The sequence below is a fragment of the Girardinichthys multiradiatus genome, chromosome 8 (assembly GCF_021462225.1).
Source record: "Girardinichthys multiradiatus isolate DD_20200921_A chromosome 8, DD_fGirMul_XY1, whole genome shotgun sequence".
NCBI lineage: Eukaryota > Metazoa > Chordata > Actinopteri > Cyprinodontiformes > Goodeidae > Girardinichthys > Girardinichthys multiradiatus.
In genome coordinates, this window is record NC_061801.1 from 28,848,819 (window position 1) to 28,874,702 (window position 25,884).

The 25,884-nt window shown below is 39.1% G+C and overlaps 1 protein-coding gene across 1 annotated transcript in view; it reads right to left on the minus strand.

Moving 5' to 3' along the window:
- The window catches only part of si:dkey-112m2.1 (transmembrane protein 132C), a 278,547-nt gene that overhangs the window by 79,994 nt on the left and 172,669 nt on the right, over nt 1–25,884 (minus strand). The window contains exon 4 of the mRNA XM_047371747.1: nt 21,325–21,468. Within this exon, the coding sequence (XP_047227703.1) occupies nt 21,325–21,468 (144 nt within the window). The remainder of the gene's footprint in view (nt 1–21,324; nt 21,469–25,884) is intronic.

Genomic DNA, 25,884 nt, shown 5'->3' on the forward strand with positions numbered 1-25,884 from the left:
TGTACACCTTCTTTGTTGCAAAAGGTATTCTGTGATGACATCCAGAGGGCATCAGTCTAAACTCATTGGATAAGGTAGGTCCATATGTTCTGATAATGGACTTGGCCATTCTGCTCACTGCTGTCTGGTAAAGAACAGATTTTTGCTCAGGACAATTATATACAGAGAAAATAACACAGGTGATAACACACATCCCTGTGGTGCATTCGTATTGACAATGATTTCATCAGACACTGCTCCGTTCATGTGGACCCTCCGTCAAAGAGTCTCTGAACCAGTGGATCAACCCCCCATTTACCCCCAAAATGGAAAGCTGTCCCAGCAAGATGTCAGTCCTCATCACATTGAAGGCAGAGGTCAGCTCAATAAATAATATCCAAGCAAACGCGCTCTTCTGCTGTAAATGACCCACCACAGTGTTTATGAGAGTCAAAGTAGTGTCCTCTACCCCACTACAAGGCCTGTAGGAAAATTGTAGGGGGTCAAGTTGGTCCTTTACAGCTGCAACAAGATGCTTACTCACAACTCTCTCCATACATTTTGCTAGTACTGATGTGAGTGTAACTGTTCGGAATTCATTCAGAGCCCTAGAACCAGGCTTTTTAGGCAGAGGCTTAATGATGGAGATTTTCCATAAGTTTAGAAAAATGCAGGTGTTTAACAAAATTTGAAACAGAGCCATCAAGATCCCCTTGAGCTGAGCAGAACACACCCTCAAAACGCATCCAGCAAAACCGTCAGAGCCAGGTGCTTTGCATGGTTTAATCTGGGAAAAACAACCATCGACATCTTCCCCAGACAGTTGAATAGATTGGTCTTTGGGCACCTCTGCACAAACAGAAAAAGCCTTTTCTTTAGCATCAGCAGTGTCAAAATGACTAAATAATGGTTGAGCTCATTTCCAAAGATGAGATTCTCCTCAGCAGTGTTTTGTCCCACCTGGGATTTTTTCGAACTACCCATCATTTTATTTAGGCCTGCCCTATAAGACCTATAAGTTCTTATAGGTCCAATGTGAAGGACTACCTCATGCTTTACATGTGTATTTAGTACTTTGCATATTTCTTTTTTCTTTGCTCTTCGCTTCACATATTTTTACTGATTGCTATTTATTGTTAGATTTAGCTTTCTATGTTATACTTAGCTTTCTTTTTACTTAAATATTAGGCGTCTTAACCGGGACCTGAGTCCGAATTTCGTACCTTAACACGTAAAAGAGAGCTGACATGACAATACAAATCATTGAATCCTTGAATATCTGTTTGTTAAAAATAAATGTTTTTTTTCGCAATCTGTTTTTAAATGCTGGTTTATTTTTGATTCAGCAGTTCTCTGTTCAATGACATCTCATCCCTCTGCTGTTTGGATCAAATATCAATGCGTTTCTGGCAGTAAATACTAAATGATCTAGTGTCACAAGTAATGCCATTATACAAAAATAAGCATTCAATTTATTCCCCAGGTGGATGTAAAACACAATACTGAGGGAGAGGCTGAATGCTTGAAAGAGCAACTCATGCTGACGGAGGCTGCATGACTGAGGACAACAGAAGCTCAACAAGTTTAGAAGTTCTACTAAGTTTCATAGTAAAGTTAGGGTGTCAAGGCACAACCTAAAGTAAAATATTTCATGTATAACTGGCAAGTTAAAATTTTTGGTTAAACTTATCAATGGCACTGAGTTGAACACATGCCTCTCATTTTCACAGCATGTGAGCTACAGTAACAAAAAGGTTCAACGGTGTATTCACCTGCTGAGGAAGCTTAATGTCGTTCAGGTCAGTAAAAACATTTAAAACAAGTTTACAGCTCACTGATTGAATCCATCCTCACTTTTACCATGTTCTCTTTGTGCAGTTTCATTACAATTAAAGACAAATCTAATATTTCCTGATTTACCAACCAGGCCAGAAAAAACACTTGGTTCAATTCAAAGCTTGGTGTCAGAGCTCAGTTAATGTCATTTTAAATTACACCAAAATTAAGCCAGATGCTTTAACAGGGGTGCTCACTCTGGGAATAATCAGTTAATCAGCATCTACCAGCAGCATCTTGCTGCTTCTTTACATTTTAAATCATATAGGGTGCACTGAGTTATTTCACACACATCTTTTTCATTTTGGCTTAATCTTTGTTTAATAATGAGTGTGGCATTACTTTTTTGTTTACTTGAGTTTAGGAGTCAATCAATTTAGGAAGAACAAAATAGCATTTTGATTGTCTCCAGGTACAAAAACAGAATTGAAAATAAAGTTGGACTTTCTTTTTTTAATCATGACCGTATTTAATAGTATCTTTTTTCATGAACACAGACCCACAGTTTACATGCTGGAAAAAAAAAACTGTACACATTTTAAAGATTTATTGTAGCAAAGGCAGGGGGTCTTTGAGAGAAAGCAGGTTTCCATTAATGATTATGCTTCAAAGGCTTGATAGTCAAACTTAGGGGTTTTCCCCTTCATGTGCCATTTGTGTTAAAAGTATAAGAAGCCCAAGGAAGAAGTAGGACTCGTGTACCACTCATGTTAATTAAATTATGCATGATCAATATTATAGACACATTTATCAATCAACTAGACGTCTAGCTGTGACTGCTTTCCTATAAGCAGTGAGAGAGAGATAGACCTGAAATAAGTCCCAAATAAGATGTTAGGATAATTTCTTGGAAATAAAAAGATGTATTTAAATATTTTTCATTCAAAATTGTATGCTACCTCTACCTGGGATAAGGTGGTCTTTGTATAAAAACAGTAGTTTTCATACAATTAGACCACCTGGAAAGGCAATTGCTTCATTCCCCTTATCCGTCATCTAAACTACAGAGACTAAAAAGATTATATTCAAGGACATGCAGGGAACTATGCTCAAATACTTGCACCTGCAAATTTGCATCTCATTTCTGACTGACACTGACTATATAATTTTTAATCTCTTTCCCAAACCTTTTAATCTTTCTGCATTGCCTGCTGCAGTTATGGGCCCATTTTAAAACCACCGTTAGGTGAACACAATAGAAAACCAAACAAATAATTTCTATTAGACTCTCCAAAGAAAGATGTTGGGGCAATGGTAATTTGAAATACACATAAGTGCATAATATACATGTACAAGCAAAGATAGCCACAGCAGGAAGGTGATTAACATCCACAGGTCTGGTAGATGTGAGTTGCTTCATTGGAGTCAGATTGGATGGACAGGACTTTTGATTTAGCTTAAGTTGTAAATGCCGTGCTACAAGCTCCTGCTAGGTCTGGCCATTGATTGTATGCATTTATTCAGAAAGTGAGTCATGCTTGGTGCAATCAGAAGGAACGGCACAAGGCCCTCTGACCTCTCCCAATGAACTGTAAAGGATTATTTAACTCCCCTCTCATTCAATTTCCACTCATCATTGTTCAGTCAATGACTCCAACTCCTAACGATTTCATGGAATCTGAATGGAAGCTGCCTTATGGACATGTCCATTATCATGGGCTTACCATGAAATGAGAAAAGCACTCTGTCTTCAAACCTTTTCTGGCATAGAGAATGTACATATACCAAAACTACATTGATGCATGTAATTTTGATAAACATCTTTATTATCCTCTATTGAATATGCTCACTATATTCACTACAAGATGTTCCCTTTTCTCTTTATTAAAAAAATACAAATTAACCCTATTTACCTTTGACAGTATTCACACAAAGAAAGTCAGATGATAATTATCTATCATTTCATAGTAAGGGTGAAAAAAAGCAAAAGCTGTCATAGAGGTGGAGAGATGTGATGAGAGAAGATTATTGCAACCCATAAAAAGCCTCTGGCAATAATTACCATATCACTAGAACAACTGGCTTAAAATGCACGCACTGTTTCAGGGTCGTTAGGGTTTGAGACTAAGATCATACAGCCTATCTATCCTATGCTTTCTATGGAGTACACTGAGAATTTTATCAAATGTGAAGGTATTTAGGTTTGCTAATAAAGCTGACTCTGGTACACTTATTACAGTCATCACCGAGGGTAACTCTCCCACTCTTGCTATATTAGAACACCAAAATGTTTCTTGTATATCTAATTGCTGTTAGTTTTTGACCTTATTAGGAATAATGTGTAAGCTATTATAATAAGCCCTGGATATAAAAGTGAGAAGTTTAAGCTCAACATCCAGTACTGTTCTATCTATGGTTGTGACTGTTGTCCTGTCGAATTGAGAAATAAGGACTTCTCGTCATTGGCCACGATGATCTATCTATCTATCTATCTATCTATCTATCTATCTATCTATCTATCTATCTATCTATCTATCTATCTATCTATCTATCTATCTATCTATCTATCTATCTATCTATCTATCTATCTATCTATCTATCTATCTATCTGGCAGATGAGCAGGCAGTGTGATGGTAAGTGAAAAAAGGTTTAATAACAAAAAACTCACTCACAGCAAGAGGCAGGAACAAAATAAATAGGCAGGCAAGACAGGCATGGCATGAGCAAAAAGACAAGACTTGGTTTGAGAACAAGAAATGAGCATGAGAACAAGACATGAGCATGAGAAAAATGTTTCCGTGACAACTAACTGAACAGGTGTGTATAAATGGAGCATGGTACAGGTAGAGCAAGGAGACAGATTAACTTGGACAGGTGAACCGAATAAACTTAATTGGGGGTCGTCCCCCGCAGGCACAAAGTTCCGGCGGGCGACCGGACCTGCACCACAGAGGCGTGGAGCCTGGCGAACCCTCAGAGGCAGAAGCAGAGCCTGGCAAACCCTCAGAGGCTGAAGCAGAGCCGTCGCCGAGACCCTCAGTGGCGTGAGCAGAGGCTGAGGCGTCAGCTAGACCCTCAGTGGCGTGAGCAGAGGCTGAGGCGTCAGCTAGACCCTCAGTGGCGTGAGCAGAGGCTGAGGCGTCAGCTAGACCCTCAGTGGCGTGAGCAGGAGCTGAGGCGTCGGCAGGACCCTCAGTGACGTGAGCAGGAGCTGAGGCGTCGGCCTGACCCTCAGTGACGTGAGCAGAGGCTGACTTAGGGTCAAGCGTCATGTCAGGCTGTGGTGTGTCTGGCCTGGAGTCAGGCTGTTCTACAGCAGCGCTCTGCAGACCTGACGTGGGCTGCTCTGCAGCAGGGCTCTGCAGACCTGACGTGGGCTGCTCTGCAGCAGCGCTCTGCAGACCTGACGTGGGCTGCTCTGCAGCAGCGCTCTGGAGACCTGACGTGGGCTGCTCTGCAGCAGCGCTCTGCAGACCTGACGTGGGCTGCTCTGCAGCAGGGCTCTGCAGACCTGACGTGGGCTGCTCTGCAGCAGGGCTCTGCAGACCTGACGTGGGCTGCTCTGCAGCAGCGCTCTGGAGACCTGACGTGGGCTGCTCTGCAGCAGCGCTCTGCAGACCTGACGTGGGCTGCTCTGCAGCAGCGCTCTGGAGACCTGACGTGGGCTGCTCTGCAGCAGCGCTCTGCAGACCTGACGTGGGCTGCTCTGCAGCAGCGCTCTGGAGACCTGACGTGGGCTGCTCTGCAGCAGCGCTCTGGAGACCTGACGTGGGCTGCTCTGCAGCAGCGCTCTGGAGACCTGACGTGGGCTGCTCTGCAGCAGCGCTCTGGAGACCTGACGTGGGCTGCTCTGCAGCAGCGCTCTGGAGACATGACGTGGGCTGCTCTGCAGCAGGGCTCTGCAGACCTGACGTGGGCTGCTCTGCAGCAGCGCTCTGCAGACCTGACGTGGGCTGCTCTGCAGCAGCACTCATGTGGCTTGGTGTGGGTGAAGGAGGACGGCAGTAAAACAACCTTACTGCCGTTTCATAATCCATCTCTATCTGCCTTATCCTCTCAATCAGCTCAGGAGAGGAATACAGGAGACCAGTCGTTCTGAGGATCTTTATTTGGCGTGCATAGAACCTCAAGCGCTGCTCCAGCTCGACAGATGTTGCCTCGGAACACCGGGCTGGAGCGAGCGCAGATGGCATGGGCGGAGGTGCAGCGAGCCTGCTGTGGCAGGCGAAGATGCGGGCTTACTTGCCGCAGCCCTCTTGTAGGCTGGCTGGGAAACCACCTCCTCGCCAGCCACAGGAAGGTGCTCCACGCCGGCGTTTCTTGCGGCGGGAGGAGGGCCAGGGCTTCACTGCCGGGCCAAAATGCGCAGGCAGAAACAAGAACAGAGTTCAGGCGGGCGACCAGGAAGTCGTCCCCAGCAGGCGCAGAGTTCAGGCGGACGACCAGGGGCTCGTCCCCAGCAGGCACAGACTTATTTATTCAGTTGGGAAGATTTTACTTTGAACACTGGCTACGGCATTAATGTAGAATCTGACCTACAATAAAATATGGAGTGTTAAATAATAGCCAGAAAAAGTGATTTAAAAGCAAAGGCGATCTTTAAAATTTTAATATAGAACTTCATAGGTTTCTCTTGTTGAACATTTCAATGAAATGTTCTTATATTTTTAGAGATGAATAGTTAAGCTTTGACCATTCTTTTGTGAGATGGAAATTTTGAATAGCTATTCAGTACAGGTCTAACAGTACACCTATGTCATGGTTTAATATGTGTCTTGGATTTGAGGTCACAGATTGCCAGACAAAAAAAGAAACAAATGCCAAATTGAGCGCCTTGAGTGCCTTGTTGCTGAAAAGCGCTATATAAATAAACTTGACTTGACAAATCCTGTTTCTATTTTTGAAAAATAAGCAGAAAGATGAGTATACATTTTTAAATTCCGCTCAAAATAAAATAAAAACCTTTAAAAACATTTCAGCTAGTTTTAATTCTACTGTGCCCTTCAATCCATTCGTCAGAGGTATTACGAAGCCCAAAACTGAGAGGTATCATTCTTGATAGATAATTACATAATTACAAGAAAATAAGCAATGTTTATTTTAATAAATATTTCATTACTTTTAGTAGAATAAAATTAAGTGCAGAGCTAAATTACCTATTCCTTATGTGAAAATACGAAACAAAAAGGTTAGAAAACACCGTCTAGTAACTCTGAACATTAAACATACTTGTGTACAATCTATTGATATTTTCTGTCTGGTGGTTTCTGGTGGGAATTTATGAAATGCAGCAATGTGTAATTTAGTAGATGAAAATAATGTCTGCCATCAAAGTTATAGGAAAAAAAACACTGTGTTATTATTCAGCAATACATCCTACACTCCCTCTTGAGTTCAGTTGTATCAGATTGCTGAAACCATTTAGCATGCTGCTCATTAAAAACAAGAAAATGAGTTCTAAATCTTCTGTGTGTTATTTTAACTAACTATTCCTGTATTAGTTTGGTGTGGAGTGCTTTATACATTAGCTTAATCTGCTCATTTTCTGTCAGCACTAGAAGCAAAAGTGGACTCTCTTCTGAATGATAGTTATAATAATAACTGACATATTCTTCATCTGACTGCTTGTACTAGAGAGTGATGTCTGTGTAAGGAATGTTTGGTATTAATATGTGTACCGCTACAGCCCTACTAATGAATGTTTCCTAAACCCTGCCATAGTTTGGGTATCTGACCCAAGCACAGAGAAGAGAATTGGAGGATAACATTTAAGGTGATTGTTCATTAAAATTAGGACGACTGGATGGGTCTAATCAACAGAATGCACTCCTGCTGAATAGTAAAGCATGACTATAAGGTAACTGAGGGAGATTAAGTGAACACAGAGTGAGTACATGAGACAACACTGAAATCAAGGAACAAACAGAACACACAAACTGCAGTAGCAACAATAGTTATAGTCACCAAATTTAAAACCATCAAGAAAGACTAACACAAAGTGCCTAGATTATGTTGCATACAGATTTTTAGAAAACAGTTTTCACTGATGTCTTTTGGATCTGTAACTGAGTAATATTTTTGCTTCACTTGGTCTATCTCTAAGAAGGCTTTAATTAGGAGACATTCTATAAATACTACAAATCTCTGTACTGAAACGACATGTTGAACAGATCCAACTATATGTTTTGATTTTAAAAAGGTTATGCATTAGTCTGGGTAAAAATGAAAAACAGGTTTTGGTAATCACCCACTTTGTCATCAATTGGGCAGTATTGTAACATTATAGGATTCCTGCAGTAATGATTTCTTTCAGTTGAAATTCAATAATACTGAGGATAAGGTCTGCAATTTAAGTCGGCAGGTAATTTCTCATAACACTGAAAAATCACACATGTTCCACAGACATGGAAGCAAATCTTGCATGGAGAGATAATTCTTAGCTAAAACAATCTTTTCTAACAAGAAACTTTCTGAGTTATATATATACATATGAGAATTCTGATTTTCCATTTCCTTTGGAGCAGAGTATAATCATTTCATTCTAAAACAAGTTTTCCACCCCCTCTCACTTGCTTCCTTTGTTTCATGGAAAAAGACCCTCGGCGGCTCATGTCACTCCCGCAGCAGATGGCTGGGGCAAACACAGAGTGACAACCCTCGATTTCACAGATGCCTAAAACACGATTTAATTAACTGTCAGAAAACAATCTAAATCTTTAACCTATTTTCAAACCATGGCTTGCAAACTGAGCAAATTCAGAAACAAGACAGAACTCTGAGTACATTTTTATGTAACGTCCAGGCAATAAATGCTTATTTTCAGTCCAAGCCGTAAAATTTGTAGTAATGCTCAAATAAGCATATTTATAATAAAGTGTAAACTCTAAGACACGCATTAACACCTATAGTTGTAGATAGCAACTTGGAGTACTTTGGTTAAGAGGATTGCATCAGGGTGATAGTAAAATAACGCTTCCTTGTCAGTCTTTTAGAGTAAACCTTACTCCCACATGCTCACAGCAGGAGTCATCTCCAGGAGCAGCAGACTGACTACGGTGGCATGTTTCTCGATCCCTGAGACTTTGAAGGTGAAAATTTGCTGGAGGGTTCTCTTTGTTCACTTGTTTGTTTGTTCAGATTTTTGTGTCAGACAGTGCACTTGCTTAGGTGCATGCACACAGGCGGGACAAATCTTTGCAGTGAGAAAAACATCTCAGCATGCCATTATTCATTTTTACTACCATGTTCGCACTTGCACCGTGAAGGCACTTTTACATCTTAATCATACCCAAAAATGGTAACTTCTGTAATTTTTTTTTTATTGGCAGCAGAAGTATTTGTATTAGGATCGAAGTGAATGTTTTTGTGAAACTTAAAGAACCTTTTATCTAAAACAAAAAGTTTCACTGTCTAAACCTACAATATCATAAGGCAGGTAAACAGTAAGTAGGAATGCCTTAATTTAGTTGTGGAATACTAGAGCCCTGTCTCTTAAATAGGATAAAACAACATTCTTAATGTAGTATGAAAAACTTATGTTTCTCATGTCAGGTGTATCCACTAAATGTTTTGACCTGGTAAAGTTCAATATGTATTGAATCATTGATATAACTGGATTAGATATCACGTGATTACCGCATGACACACATGTGCCATTGTTTTATAGATGTAGTTTTGGGCCCGTTGGGTTTCTGAAAGTGGAACTAACCACCTCATTAAGATAGTTGTGCTTGATAGGCTATGCAAACATATTCACTCTTTGCTATTAGTATTTATGTCTTACCTGCTCTCGTATGAACAAACATTAATTTACAGCACTTTGCTGCATCAGTAGCCAGTGTTTTCTAATTTTTTTTATCACCTACCTCTCTGCTCCTTTCCTTTTTGGCTGTCTCCATGTGTGTCTCTGCACTGCTGTGACAGACAGCCTCAGAAAAAAAGGAGGGGTCGAGGGGGTGTCTGTCTTAAGTCTGTGAGCTTCAGAGAGGCAGATGTCCGAGTCAGCTGCATGAATAGGATGGATTGATTATTTAAAAAAATCAAATGCAGCCAGAACTAAGCCTTTGGTCCTGCCCCTCAGCAATAGATAAACAAGGCAGGCCAGTGGGGAATGTTCAGGTACTCCCGATGGCCAGTCTGCCACCAAGGTGACAAAAGTCACAAGAACCCTCTTTTAATATCCAATTTCAGTTTACAAATTTTAGCATCAATGCCAGAAACCAACAAACTGTGATACAGCAATCAAAACTATGCAGCTTGAGCTGTTAAAAATCAATTGACAGCATGGTGATCTTTGTAGCACAGTAGATATACCTGTTTGGGGAATGTATATATTTGTAGTTATCATAACATCGGACGTTTTCTCAATTTTAATTTGAGTCATATTTTTTAAAAATCGGATTAGAAAAAAGGGCGCTATGGCAGTTTTTGTGACAGATGCAGGCTCATTCCACATGAGAATAGCATGGTTTTGTTGACATGACTCAGTGTATAGCAATGGCACCTTCGTGCGCACGTCCATAACTATAGTGGCTAATATGTGATGTCCAATCCAGTAATATGTATAAATGGTATTGAAACATCAAGAACTGTAACAACAGAAGTTTGACTGCTGTCAAGAAAGATTCAGGGTACCTAAGAAAGTCCAGCAAGAGTCAAGACTATCTTAAGAACAGAATTTAATTTAAGGATTGGGTTGCCACCAGTGCAGAGTTTGCATCGTTTGCATGGACTGTGAGGCAGAGAACTTTCAACACAGACCTGGTGGCAAGAAGTGGAGCAAAGAAGCCACTTCTCTCGAAGAAAGGACACTGACATTCTGCAGGAACTACCAGGATTGGACTACAGAGGACAGGGGTACAGTTATTTTCTCTGATGAATTCCCCTTCAGAATATGTGGGACAGATGGAAAAAGTACTGGTCCAAAGAAGAAAAGGTGAACGCCAAAATAAGCCCAGTGTCATGCCGACAGTGAAGCATCATTTTAAGTGTGGGGTGCCTCTCACATTGACATGAAAAAAAAGAATGGCATCGGCACATATTCCAAGAGGAAGGTTCCCCAACAATTCAAGAGGAATTTGGTGACACTATCATGGAGCACCATACCACAAGGCAAATATGATATCTAAGTTGCACAGACATTGAAACATTGAGTTATGAGTCAAAGGCCAGAAAATTCCAGATAGCCTAAACCCATTGAGAACCCATGGTCAATTCTCAAAATGTGAGTGGATGAAAAAAAAACTGACCAACTCCAAGCAAAAATGAGTCTGTCATAATTTATATCAGTTCTGTCAGGGTGACCTGGAGAATTATTGGTACTAGAAAGGTCAACATTGTAAATATTGACACTTTGCATAAACGTTATGCATTTGTCAATTAAAACATTTAATTACGTTTAGAAAAAGTTCATTATAATATACACTCAGAAAATTTATTGGATACACTTTTATATGCCACCAGATCCCAAAGGTTGGATTGAGAATTTGGAGTACAGTGAACTCACACTCATGTTCAAGAAACCAGTTTGAGATTATTTGAGGTAGACATCAGAAAATGGTCATTAGGGATGGACACAGTCAGCCACAATACCTGGGTAAGCTGTTGTGTTTAAACGATGCTCAGTTGGTACAAATTATGCCAGAAAATTATTCCCTACACCTCTAACACCACCCTCATCGATCAGTTGACACAAGTCAGGATTGATCCATGTTTTCATGTTATTTTAAACCAAATTTTATTCTTATCATCTCAATGTCAAAGCTGAACTTCAGTCATTGATTCATTTTTTCCAGGCTGTTTAATTGTCTAATTGGTCTAATTTGGGTCAGCTTGTGTGTATTGTAACCTCGGTTTCATGTTTTCATCTGACTGAAGTCGGACCTCGTGTGGTTTTTTGCTGCAATATTTGCTGCGTGTTTAAAGATGGTATTCCACATACATTGGCTTTCTATCATCTCAAACCAGTCGGTCCGTTCTCCTCTGACATCAATAGGAGATTTTCATCCAAACAACTGCCACTCCCTGGATATTTTCTATTTTTCCAATCATTCTCTGCAAACCCAAGATAGTTGTGTGGGAAAATCTCATATTTAAAGTCACTTAATTTTCCCCTATAAATACCTGTGTTTTGAACATAACTCCCCTTCAGTCTGAACCTCCTTCAGAGAGAATGCTTCAAGCTAGTCAGTTGATATGGAGGAAATTGTGCAATTCTATGAAAAGGTATCAATGCATTCCTATTAAAGATCGAGCTATACATAATCCAGATGGTGATTTTTTTTAAATGTAGCATGATACATAAAAAGAAAAAAAGAAGTGAGAAAGATAAAAAAAGAAACATATTGGAAGAATGAAGTAAAAAAGGCTTGTGAAGCACCAACACAAAGCAGTTAAAGAAGCATACTGAACCCTTAAAGCTGACCTGTTCCTTTAATTTCATAACCAATATTACTGTAAAATGAGTGTCTCTCCCAATATCATTGACACATGAGGATGAAACAGTAAAGGATCAAAGAAGCCAAAGAGCCATTACTCAGTGGATTATCTGAAAATGTGCACACCTTGAAGTTCTCGCAGTACATAGACTGATTCTGTTGGCTGCTTTGGTGCAATATTATCAGACTTTTGAATCTATAATAAAGGCTATCTTTTATTGTTTTACACAGTTCCCTAACGTAACCACTTGCTTTAGGTAAAACTGCCTCAAATTCATTCTGCATGTTGCATTTCGGGATAACCTGGCTTAAAAATGCCAAGCAGGACATCCAGATATTTTCTCTTTTTCCGCTCTCACTTGAGATCAGAAATTTGAATTTTACTGTGGCAATTACAGACAACAATTATAGGAAATAAGGCTCCACTTGTTTGCTTAATTTGTGGCTCTCAGACTCCTGTTCTCCATCCTCCTGCCTGTGACCCAGAAACTGGTTAACTGGTTATGGTCATTAATTTCAAGACCGTCTCAATCTGAATAAAAAGAGAATAGGCTGCAGGAAAGAAAACAGTGTGTTCTTTACAGAAAGTTTAGCATCTGCTAATTTAAAGGGGTCATGGCACATTTTAAACTGAAAAGTAAATATATGTGCTGTCAAAATACATTTAATACTTATCTTTTGTTAAGATGAAGTGGCTGTATCCTACATAATATTTAACCGTCGGTCTAAACGACTGCTGACTCACAGATGTCTCATTTTGTCAGATTTACTTTTACCTTACTTGTGTCTACTATCTCCCATGTTCATATATTAGGAATGATGCAATAAAACAAGGGGAGATCAAGGGAAGGATGTTAAGAGAGGAATGCTTGTTACCTGGGGAATTAGAAAGAAAGAAACTGATTGTAGTCTTCACAGAATGTAAGAACAAATTAGAGAACAAAAAAAAAACCTCACAATTTTTAAGGCATTTACGAATCAAGTGGAGAAAACATACATACAATATGTCAATATGTATTGTTTGTATGTACATTCAGCCCTATACTTAAACCAAGAATCTTTCATATCCCTGTGTAAAAAATATCTTTTTCCTTTACCAACATGTTTCTGCTGACTAGAAGCAATATTAAGCAGTTATATTATAATACCCGACTTCAGTATTGTAGACAATTTGTAGAGGGAGCTACAGATTAGTGTGGTGGCAATGAGGGCTTCCAACCTTAAACACATGGAGCTCAGTTCCAAACATAACTCATCAACATATCAGTGAAAACATGCAAAAAGCTGGTCAGCAGTTATAAGAAGGTTTTATTGGCTGTAAGGGCAAATAAATTATTGTTTTTACAATAATTTAAGAAATTCATGTTCTCATTTCCTAACAGAAAACCTATTGGTTGAATAAAAATCCCAGTTAATCTAAATAAACAGGATATTAAGGAATGAAATGGTCTTTGGCCTAACTGTATTTTTGCTGTATGTTTTGTGAGGAATTTCAGTTTATGGTGACATAGGCCATGTCTGTGCATAAATGTGATTGTGAGAGGGAAAACAGTAGTTATTCTATTTTTATTCCTCATACATACACTGTTCATGCTGATAGGACACACACCGAAAAAGCTTAAAAGCTAGAACAAAAGAAGGAGCATGTAAGAAATGAGCATACCTCAGAGTGTTGTTTGACTGTCTTAAAACATTTAATATTAATAATTATGTAATATTAATGCTCAAACTCAGGAGGAAGTACTTATGCTTAAAGACCTAAAATACAATTTTAGTTCATAAAAATATTAAAAGAATTTTTGTACAGCATATAGAGTTCAAGGTGGCTACACATTGGTTTTTATGTCAATACAATCCCCTTATTGACCATTCTCCATTCTGTAAAGAACAAAATGCCTTGGGGGTTATAAGGAATATTTCTAGAAAGTGAAGCCTAACAGTAAAACCCTTACTCTTTACTGCCCTGTGCTGGTGTTAAGGTCACAAGCGGTTGCTTAGTTTTATTTTGCTTTGGGCTGGCTTCAGTCTATAGAAATGGCTGAGAGGCATTCATTTAATTTGAGCCAATATGTTGATTAAAAATAACCTATCATCACCTTAAACTTTTAATACAGAAAGAAAACAAAAAATTTTAATTTTAGAAAAAAAACTCAAGCCTTAAAATCTATCCAGTAGGAGATTTGCAGCTACTGATTAGCTTAGGCCATGTTGAGCACATGTATGCATCTTTCCAATACAAATTAGATGCAGTCTACCATAGGGAGCTGAAGCTATAATGAAATCTTAAAACCTTTGCATGTTATATTTATATTGGCATTGGCTGAATATCTGCTGTTTATTTAGTTAGTCCCTTCATCTGAAGCTAATCGCCTTCCTCCATTTTCTTCACAACCATGAATCCTCAGAAATGTATGAGAAGTGGTCGTCTTCAGTCTCAAGATTTATTTGAAAAGCCAGAGAAGTTGGGTAAAACAGTGTTTACATATGGTATATTTTGTTTACTTTACTCTGTATTCTGTAGCTAAGATGTGATCACTGATTTCTATATACTTTGTATTTACTGTTGTGCAACCATGGCTGATTTACCAGATTCCACATTTTTGCTAATCACCATGACAACTTCATGAAATCATGTTACCTCTCTTGCTTCAACCTCCAATAAAAGGGAACTTTTATTTTTATTGTTGCATCCAACAGTCCCCTGGGTCAAATGATTGCTTTTTGAAAGTTCAGAAGAAAATCCCAAATCTTAAAAGAACTATTGATTTTTTGTAAAAGATTGGTTTAAAAAATCTCACCGATTGTTTTTTTTTTCAATGTGGTTATGTCTTGAAATTATGTGTGCAGACAGAAGGGCTTGGTAAAAAAAAACAACAACAAAAAAAAAAAAAAAAGCAAATGTGTTGTAAAGTTGGTATGTTTAAAATAGACACATTTTAAAATCTAGAGTTAAAATCCGTGAGTGAGCAATGTAGAAAAATCTCTCTGCAGACTAATCAACTCCTTATAATTATCTGTTGACAAATTAACAGGAGAAATGTCTTTTTATAAATTAATATATCATCATTGATTGTATGACAGAATCAGAAACTCCATGTCACAGTGTGGTGGAGTTTTAATGTCCACACCAACAGCAAGAGACATGAAAACAAGGAGAGCACAGTCTTCAAAAAACCAGCAACTTAATAGCAACCAAGGATAAAACTGATATAATAAAACACAAAAATCTAGTAAGAAAAAAGGACTAATACCTAAAAAAAGCAGGGACTACCTTTAACTAATGTAATATGTGTGAAGAGAGGAAAACCCTCTTAAAACGAAAATGAAAACACGATTATAGAGTCTAAAGAAAAACGCAAACAATCATGAAACCAACAATGATGGTGATGGTCCTAATGTGCGACCAACATACGCTACATTAGTAGCTCTGGACTAACATCCAGCTTTTTAAATAATAATAGTCTATCCTGAAAGTCCCCCTCCTCTCTGGAGGTGTGTGCCATTTCTGCCATTGCTAAAATTTTAATATGAGACTTTGAGTGCTATTATATTGCACTGTTTAGTGTAAATGTTAATTTCAATTATCTTTCTTTTTTGCCACTGTTCTGTGTGCTTTCTTGCACTGAAGACTGTAGCACAGTCAGTCAGTCAGTCAGTCATTTTCTACCGCTTATTCCATAGTGGGTCGCGGGGGAGCTGATGCCTATCTCCAGCAGTCTATGGGCGAGAGGCGGGGTACACCCTGGACAGGTTGCCAGTCCATCACAGGGCAACACACATACAACCATGCACACACTCATTCATACACCTAAGGGCAATTTTGAGAGACCAATTAACCTAATAGGCATGTCTTTGGACTGTGGGAGGAAGCCGGAGTACCCGGTGAGAACCCACACTGTGGCATTGTAACTTCACTGTAGCACACTGAAGTTAAATCTTGATACATGCTGAGTGGTGTGATCCCGTAGTATTTGATGTTCTGTAGAATCTGTCAAGAATTACTTGCACACACAGTCCAGATTTACACATTGACATTATTTTAAATACAATAGCCATCCTTGTAAGAAATCTGTAGTATTCCCACTTACATGTTGATGTGCACCTGGGCAAGGCACTTAACCTCAAGTTGCCTACCAATCTGCATATCAGTGTATGGATGTGTGCAATTGGGTCAGTGTGGCTGTAGTGTAAAGCTCTTTGAGTGGTTGGTATGACTGGAAAATGTTATATAAGTTCAGTTAATTTACTATGTAAGAGATGCACACTTTTGATTTAAAAATGTTTATGCTATTCTGGTTTGCTAAATTTTTCAGCCAGGCAGAACAAAGAATCAGAAATTTTAAGGTCTCTTCACCAGTGTTCTATTGGACTCGGTGTCAGAAACCAGTGAAGTTCGCTTGTATTCCCTCAGGCTAATGTTTGCTTGGCAGTTTGCTTCATGTTGTTTTGTTGAAATACAAACCTTTTACACAGCCCGGGATCCCAAGAAAAAATATTTTCTCTTTTTATGGTTTTATATTTTTCTGTATCTATTCATCTCTGCATCCTGGCTGATCTCCAATATCTTACAAAAAAGAGCTCCCCTGAGAAAACTATATCAAAATTTGCTGTCAAATATGTGTATCAGCATATTTGACTGCAAACATTAATAAACTCATAAATATTTGATAAATTTGTGATTCAGTTTCCAGTGATGGGGGTTTTACTGAGAAGCTGAAGATGAGAAACCTTTTTAGCCTGGGCTAGACTTTATGAGCCTATATTAGGTGGATACAAAACAGCTAGAACATTTTGTATATGTTTCTTCTTGTTGATGTTAAATTGCAATTGAAAGCAACTTGAACTTTCAGATTTGATATCTGAAAATAAAAAAAGAACAAGAAAAAAATAGGCAAGGATTGTTTAAATATATTTTGTTTTGCAGCCCTAGTGGCCTTTATTCTTTGCTTTTTTCTGAAAGTAGGCAGACAGGAAATGGGATTGAGAGAGTGGGAAGACATGCTATAAATGTCACCAGGCCAGGACTTGAAGCTGGGACAGTTGTATTGAGAAGTAAGGCTGTCCTGGCTAACATTTTTAATTGGTGCATCTAGTCAGTGCCTGAGAGTGCTTCAGAAATGGGATGATCAGGTCCTGTTCAAAAAATAATTTGCGCTGTCTGAATATTCAGTATATGCTGCAAACGGGAAAATGCTGAACATTCTGTTAAAAGTGTTCAGAAATGAAATGTTTGTTATTGTTAAGGCACTATTGAAAATGAGTCAAAATTACTCCCTCTGGCAGTTCTAGGTTGATTGGAATCTTATGTTTATGTTTGTGCATTTGGCAGATGCTTTTACCTAAAGCAACTTACAGATGAGGACATAAGAAAGCAGTTAATATCAAAATAACAATAAGCTGCTAAGATGGAAGACCACTAGTAAGGTTCTGTCAGAAGTGACATGGGTGACCGTGTAGAAATAAAGCGGAGGCATAGAGGGAAGAGCAAATAGAGATGTCAAGAGAGGGTAGGGAAGTATAGGGTTAGACCTAGAGTAGGAGTTGCTCTTTGAAGAGCTGGGTCTTTAAGAGCTTGTTTAAGATAGACACAGACGGCCCTGTTCTGGTAGTACTACGTAGGTCATTCCACTATAATGGAATGACACATGAAAAGAGATGACCAGAGACTGCACCAGGAGCTGGGTGGTGTGCTGGGTTAGGTAATACTTGATCCAATCTTGGTGGTTTTAGTGTTAAAGAGAACGTTTCTGACAACATAAAGTAGGATAAAAGTTTTCAAAAACTAAGAAACTAAAGAACATTTTAAAAAGTTACTGACATCATTGCTCAGATGGACACCTAATTGAGCAAAACTATTACCGATGCTACTGGTGCATGTTCTGCAGCAAAAACACATGCTGTCATAAAAATAATCTTTGAAGCAAATATGAATAGGTTCCTTGTTGCAACCTCTGTCACCTTATGTTACTGATCGTCCAGTCAAATTAAGGCATACAACATTTACTTTTAGCTGATGGATCAGAGGTATTCAATGATCGTGGAAGATTGAAGGGCTGTCTTTCAGTCTTTAACAGATCACTCTGCATCACTTGTTTTACAAATTAATCTATGTGATAATTTATTACAGCGACATAATTAATGAACACATCAGGTGAAGGTGGTTATTTTGTAGGACCTGGTGTTTTATCTGCTGAAATTTGAGAGAGGCCGCAGTTTAATATGCACAGCATCACTACAGAGACTGGAAATGAACAAAACACCTCTGCCATTACACAGCTGTAAAAAAGATTGTCCAGAAGAATAAATGTGGCTTTGTTCAATACTCTCTTGTTATTACATAGTAGTTAAATGAAAAACACCTAATCGGGTATGACTATTTTACTTTTGTGATGTTTTGTTGGTGAAAGACCCTAATGGAAAGAGGCAGGTAGCTCGATGCAAATGAAATCTTTAGTAAAGAATCTTAATTGAAATCCATAACTTCAACAAAAAAAACCCCACAAAAAAGCAGTTTGCAATTCAACTCAAAAACACTGAAAGTGAAATGCAAACTGGCAAGGGTGTCATGTGTGAGGTACATATACTGGGAAGAGTGATTACTGGATTGGTAGCAGCTGTATTGATTGACTGTTTGGAAACTGAAGTCTAGGGTGCAGGAAACTGAGGCACTGAGGGAACAAACTGAAATGGCTGAGCGAACAAACATTACAGAGTGAGCACAGAAACCATGAAAACCACATAGTAACCTTGATCAGACCAAACAGAAGATAAATCAACATAAAATGTACTCAAACTAAGACTGACAAAAAACAAGGAAATAATTGTCATTATGATATTTAGTTATTGTAAACATCTTAATCAAAAATAAGTTCTAGCTTTAAATGTGCCACATAGTTATTAACTAAATATTCACCATTTTATCTCCTGCAGCTAATGAAATAAATGTTCCTAAAACCCAAATAATTTCAAAATTGACAATTTAGAAAATGTGTTAGTTGCTTCTTGGTAAGCTTTGCTTTTGAAAATCAAAACTTTACCTTTTTGGAAATTTTTGGACATGTGGCCAAATGGATCCCAATGCGTCTAATTTCATTTTTGGACCATTTCATCTGCACATCAAAATTTTCTAATAGGAAAGAAAATAACCTCTGTGCATGTTAAAGTTCGAGTCAGTTTAATGTTCTGTGTTTTTTGTTCAGCTGAGCAGTTTAATGTTTAGATGAGCATGGACACACACATTGTGTCAAAAATATATATGCAAATATGATTACATCAAAATACAATAAAACATACCACTACATTACAATCTTTATGGCAGAGGCTCATCATGCAAAACCTATATGTCAAATAGATCTTTCGATTTGATCTATTTATTTTAAATAATAGTAGTGTGATACGAATGATTTGGATACATAATATAGAAGACCTAAATACTACCAGATACAATAACATGTATTTTTTAAAACCTGTCCACCCAGTACCTAACTACAGCTTTTGCCCTTGCTATAGGTCAGTTCTTTGCTAAGCTAAAAATTGCAAAGCAAAATACTAGTCTACACATACGACCTTGATTTGAGCAGTCCTGTATAATCCCATGTTTTGTCTCCTCAGAGGGACAGCAAGAGAGATACATGTTAATGATAGATGACTTGTCATTCATCACTTTCATCACCTTGACACGCAGGAGGAAATAACAACCCAGTTGGGGTGTGTCACTTCCTGTGTGCTGCTACTTTCTTTAACTTAAGTTATTAAGATGGCCTTGCTGAATGTCAAATGCCTTGCACACATAGGAATGCTTTTGTTTTCATGGTTGGAAACTTGTAAGCAGTAATCACTTGCAAAAATACTCACAGCTATGTGCATAGGCTGATTTAAATTGCTCAAATAACACTGAAAGATCTAAGTGTCAGTGAACTTTTACATATTTACCTGACAGAATCCCAGCAGTTTTATGCATTTAAGGGTTTTCACACTTCTTATAAATTATTTACATCATGTTTCATCCCTTAAATAAGTGGCCTTCTATAGTATAACCTATTCATCACTTGTGTATTGTACTTAAAGACAAGTGTTTGAAAATACTGCTGCATTTTTTACCATTTAAATCCCAAAACCTTTAAAAGATGTTTTTTGTTTTTATTGTTTTTGAGATAAGATTACCACGGTAGCAACCTTAGGTCCTTGGATGCAACTGACATACTACCTCAGGGACAAAAACATTTTCTTCTTAACTTTTTAGCACCTTTTAGGGATATATAACATTTCCGACAGTGTGTTTATTTGAAATGTTGCTGCTTTTGTGGGAAACCCTGTGGTCCTTTAGTGGATTTTTAGGTCAAATTTACAAGTGGTCAGGATGAGCAGAATACAAGTCCATTACTTGGGGTTTCATTTTCTAAAATTGTACAACCACCATTAAAATCATTAATTAAGACATAAAGACCTAAAGACCTAAGATTATGTTGGGCATTTAGAGATGCCTTGTTTACAAAGATGACATGACATCAGGTGCTGCCAACAGAATATAGCTGCAGAACTTGTGGGTGTCTATAGGGTTGCAGCTAAGGCACCGTTTTCATAATCAGTAAACACTAGTTTTACCTGCACCATCCAATAAATGAAAAACAGAGATTAGATATACTTCAGTAAAAAATGGTTTTGTGAAAAACTTCAAAACACTAGACCATTGCTACAGATTACAATAAAAAAAACAGATCTACATTTTGCTTGAAGGCCTCCAGGTTAGGCTATGTTTAGAAATATTTAACTCTAATGCACTGGTGTAAAACTAATTGAACAGAGGCTGTCAGGTTCTGTGGATTTCAGAATATTTGTTGACATAGAGAAAACTGAAAATATTACCTGCATCCATTAAGCTGAAGCAAAGCTGACAATTTGTTGAACAATACATTTCAGTGGCTGAAAACCTGGCTGAGAACCTGAATGCTTTGCAGTGCCAAAGAAAATATTTCTCAAATGCTGAGTCATGTCCTGCTTTGCTTTTTAGCAATCACTCACTTAATGACAAATATATGCGAAATAACATGTCTTGTTGCTGTTTGTACAGCCAGAGAGTTAGTTTATAATAATTTGCACATTTAATGAGCAGAGGAAGAGAGGCATACATACCTTTGATTGAAACTGTTCTCCTTCCTATGACAGTGTAGCGTAACAACCCTGTGGCCCTCACTTCTGACGTCCTGACTGACCGTCCACATAACTGGGTTACTGGCTCTAGCTCCTAGGAACACCACCCCATCCTTCATCTTGACTCTGAAACACAAATTATACACTGGTGAAAAAAAAGACAAGTTTCATCAGAAACAAGTTCTCTGTAGTATTTTACTATTGCCTTTGTACTACCACTCCACCCCTCACTTTTAAACATATACACAGCTCTTAAAGGTATTGGTACATCAGCTAAAGTTGCTCTACTTTGTTAATCATGGACCTTTGCTAGCCTATGAAAATGTTCTAAAATGTGAATTTAACCCTCCTATTGTTCTCATTTTCTGTATACACCCTGTGTCCTCCGGGTCAAAATGACCCGTCTTCACTAAACCCCCAATATAAACAGCTTAATTGAATTTTAAACACCAAATTTCATCTTGCATATTGTCACTAAGCTCAAAATGTGTGAATACTTGAGTTTTCCCTTTTCACTTGAATATCTATAGCTTAAGAAAAGAAAAACAAATGTGCAAAAAGGAGCTTTGCGTACATTTTATTCATCCCAATGACTCAGTTTCATTTTTTTTCTCCAGTGAACAATTTAAGACAATGTACAATACAAAAATATGAAAAATAACATAACCCATTCAACTAAATAGCACATGTAGGGCAGTATACAAGTGCACAGCCATTGCAGATATACAGTGCCTTGCGAAAGTATTCGGCCCCCTTGTACTTTTCAACCTTTTGCCACAGCAGCCGACAGCAGCAGGTGAGACTGGGGAGCATCTTCTCCCGATCCAGATCAATAAGTACTGGTGCCCCCCAGGGGTGTGTTCTATCCCCACTCCTCCTCTCCCTGTACACAAATGACTGCACCTCATCGGACTCGTCCGTGAAACTCCTTAAGTTTGCAGACGACACCACTGTCATTGGACTGATCCAGGACGGTTATGAGTCTGTATACAGACAGCAGGTGGATCGGCTGGTACACTGGTGCGGTCAGAACTACCTTGAACTCAACCCGCTCAAGACTGTGGAAATGGTGGTGAACCTTCGGAGAACACCACCCCCATACACCCCCCTCACCATCCTCAACAACACTGTATCGGCCGTGGACCACTTCAAGTTCTTAGGAACCACCATCTCTGAGGACCTGAGATGGTCTTCACACATAGACACTATTCAAAAGAAGTCCCAGCAGAGACTGTACTTCCTGAGGCAACTCAAGAAGTTCAACCTTCCACAGGAGCTGCTGGTCATCTTCTACACTGCTATCATTCAATCTGTCCTGTCTTCATCCATCTCAGTGTGGTTTGGCTCATCCACAAAACAGGACAGGTCCAGACTGCAACGAATAATCAGGTCTGCAGAGAGAATAATCAGGGCTGACCTTCCCTCCATCCAGGACTTATACAGGTCTAGGGTCAGGAAAAGAGCTGCTAAAATCTCTGCAGACCCCACACACCCTGCACATAAACTGTTTAGAGCTTTACCTTCAGGCTGCCACTACAGAGCACTGTTCACTAAAACCAGACGCCACAGAGACAGTTTCTTCCCCCAGGCTGTTTCTCTGATGAACATTCAATAAGTACAAAACAACAGCATACAGATGTTGCCAATGCACCTTTTTATTATATATGTGTATATTGTACATTGTAAATTTGTATATTCTGTAATGCAAAAACAGAACAAAAGAGCAAAGTGTACCGGAGTCAAATTCCTTGTTTGCATGTACGAACTTGGCAATAAAGCTGATTCTGATTTCAGGCTTCAAACATAAAGATATAAAATTCAAATTTTTTGTGAAGAATCAACAACAAGTGGGACACAATCGTGAAGTGGAATGAAATTTATGGGATGTGTCAAATGTTTTTAACAAATAAAACATTTAAAAGTGGGGCATGCAATATTATTCGGCCCCTTTACTTTCAGTGCAGCAAACTCACTCCAGAAGTTCAGTGAGGATCTCTGAATGATCCAATGTTGTCCCAAATGACTGATGATGATAAATAGAATCCACCTGTGTGTAATCAAGTCTCCATATAAATGCACCTGCTCTGTGATAGTCTCAGGGTTCTGTTCAAAGTGCAGAGAGCATTATGAAGACCAAGGAACACACCAGGCAGGTCCGGGATACTGTTGTGGAGAGGTTTAAAGCCAGATTTGGATACAAAAAGATTTCCCAAGCTTTAAACATCCCAAGGAGGACTGTGCAAGCAATCATATTGAAATGGAAGGAGTATCAAGTTACAAGTGCCTTTCCTAGCTGCTCCAGGAACAACCTCCTCTTGTTCTGCTTATGAGACATCCAGGTTAAGTTGATCTCTCTCCAAATCACAAAGGCATTGTAGGAGGAAACATCAATGATGTTGTGAAAGATGACCAGGGGCCAACGGGCAGTCATTCTTCTGGAGCTATATGTTCCAATCACCTTATCCAGGTTGTTCACACGTCCTTTGTTGCAGTTGTAGTCTAGGTTGATGATTGGCTTCCTGTCCTCACGATCGCTAATGTCATCGTCTGTGTGCAGTGTGCTCAGAAGAACTACATTCTTGTTTTTCTTTGGGAGGTAGGAAACTACAGTGGTGTTGGGCGTGAAGGCAAACTTTGAGGAGAAGACCTCTCTCTCCTTTGACGCAAGCAGTGCAGGTGGGAGCTCAGGCTTATTCTTTCGAACTGTACCAACCATGGTGATCTTCCTCTTCAGGAGCTGCTGTCCGAGTTCATAAGAGGTGAAGAAATTGTCACGTCACATTGTGACCCCTCAGTCCCTCTGTCACATCAAGCACAACTCGCATCCCCTTGTTCTTCTCTGGGCATCCGCTGGTCGGCTTCCCAGTATAGACTTGCATTTTCCAAGCATAGCTTGATTTGGCATCACAAGCCACCCATGACTTAATCCCATATATTGCTGGCTTGCTGGGCATATACTGCCGGAAAGGACAACGACCTTTGGACAAAAGACATTAGCATCAGTGATTAGTATCAGTGTCACAGAAAACAGTCAAAGAAATCAATAATGAAAATCACTTTTATTACAAATATGAAAACAGATTACCTCTAAATGGAACCCGTTGCTCGTCCACTGTTACGTCAGGCCCTGGATTGTAGAGGTAGGGCAGCCGCTCCACCCACTTGTCCCATACCTTTCTTATGGCTGCAAGTTTGTCTGTCACACATCTTGCTGGTCTTGACTCACGGTCATCAAATCGTAGCAGTCTTGAGTAGGTGTGAAAGACTTTGAGTGGCATTGTGGCTCGGAAAATTGGCCTTCCACTCTCAGCATCCCATAGCTGCAGCCTCACCTCGGGACCTGTATACACCTGCTAAGATTAGCAGCCCTAAGTAGGCCTGCAGGTCAATCTCATCCACCTTTTTCCAGCTGTCTCCATATTTGCGAAAACCCTCCAGATTTGTCATCCCCAGGATTATTTTTTTCTATTGCTGGTGTGATAAACAGGTAGAATGTAGAGACAATATCATGGGCATAAGAAACGGCATACCTTGTGGGTCCTGGGCTCATCTTTATGATGTTTTGTTCTGCATGCCTGCCGTGTTGGTCATATGCTCCTGAGGACCATGTTATTTTGCCATTTTTTGAAAGGAAAGTCTCTCTTTCAGCTTCAGGGTTTTCTTCTTCTTCTGAAGATGATTCATCATGCTCTGGGTTGTATTCCTCCCCATCTTCTTCTTCGGATACCTCCTCCACTTCCTCTTCTGAATCAGAGGTGTCTTGTTGGACATCTGAGAAAATCAGCTCTACAGCGTCTTCAGCAGTATAACGCACACTCATGGCTTCAGCACAGACAGAATTCGGGGTCCTGTTATCTGCAGCACCTTTATAACCTCTGGAAATAAACAGATGGTCTTCTGAAGCCTGCGAGAACACCACCTAATTTGCCTTGTTTACGTCTGCTACTGATTTATCTGAGACACAACTAAAACAATGTAACATTCTGTGGTTTGTAAATAACTCTGTGACCTTGATTTTAACTCTATTTGTCTCACGGGTCATTTTGACCCGAAGACCACCTTTGTACCTTTTTTGTACAGCTTATATGGAAATGTGAATAAAAGCAACATTTCACTTTTTCTGTTGTTGGGACCAATCTAGGAAAAGTCATAAAATTTCAAGTTAAAAAAATAGCATTTAGTGGATTTTTTTGGGGGGTTTTAACACAGTGGCGGGTCATTTTGACCCGAGGACAACAGGAGGGTTAAGCCAACAAGAGAACAAACCGAGTAACTTTTCAGGGATGTCAGTTTATGTTCTGCGTTCTTTAAGCTCTCGTGAAGAGCCAGATCTCTTTCACATTGCTATCTGTGAAAGGGTACCTTTGAGCAATACCCATTAAAAAACAGTTCTGTCATATAGCCACAAAGACAAGCCTATCTTTAAATTGACTTTGGCTGATAAATCACCAGTGGAAGCAGCCATGTCAGTAGGGTAAATTATAGAGGGCCATGTATAAGATTTGTGTTGGACATCTCCCTTTCTAAAGGACAAACTCCTCA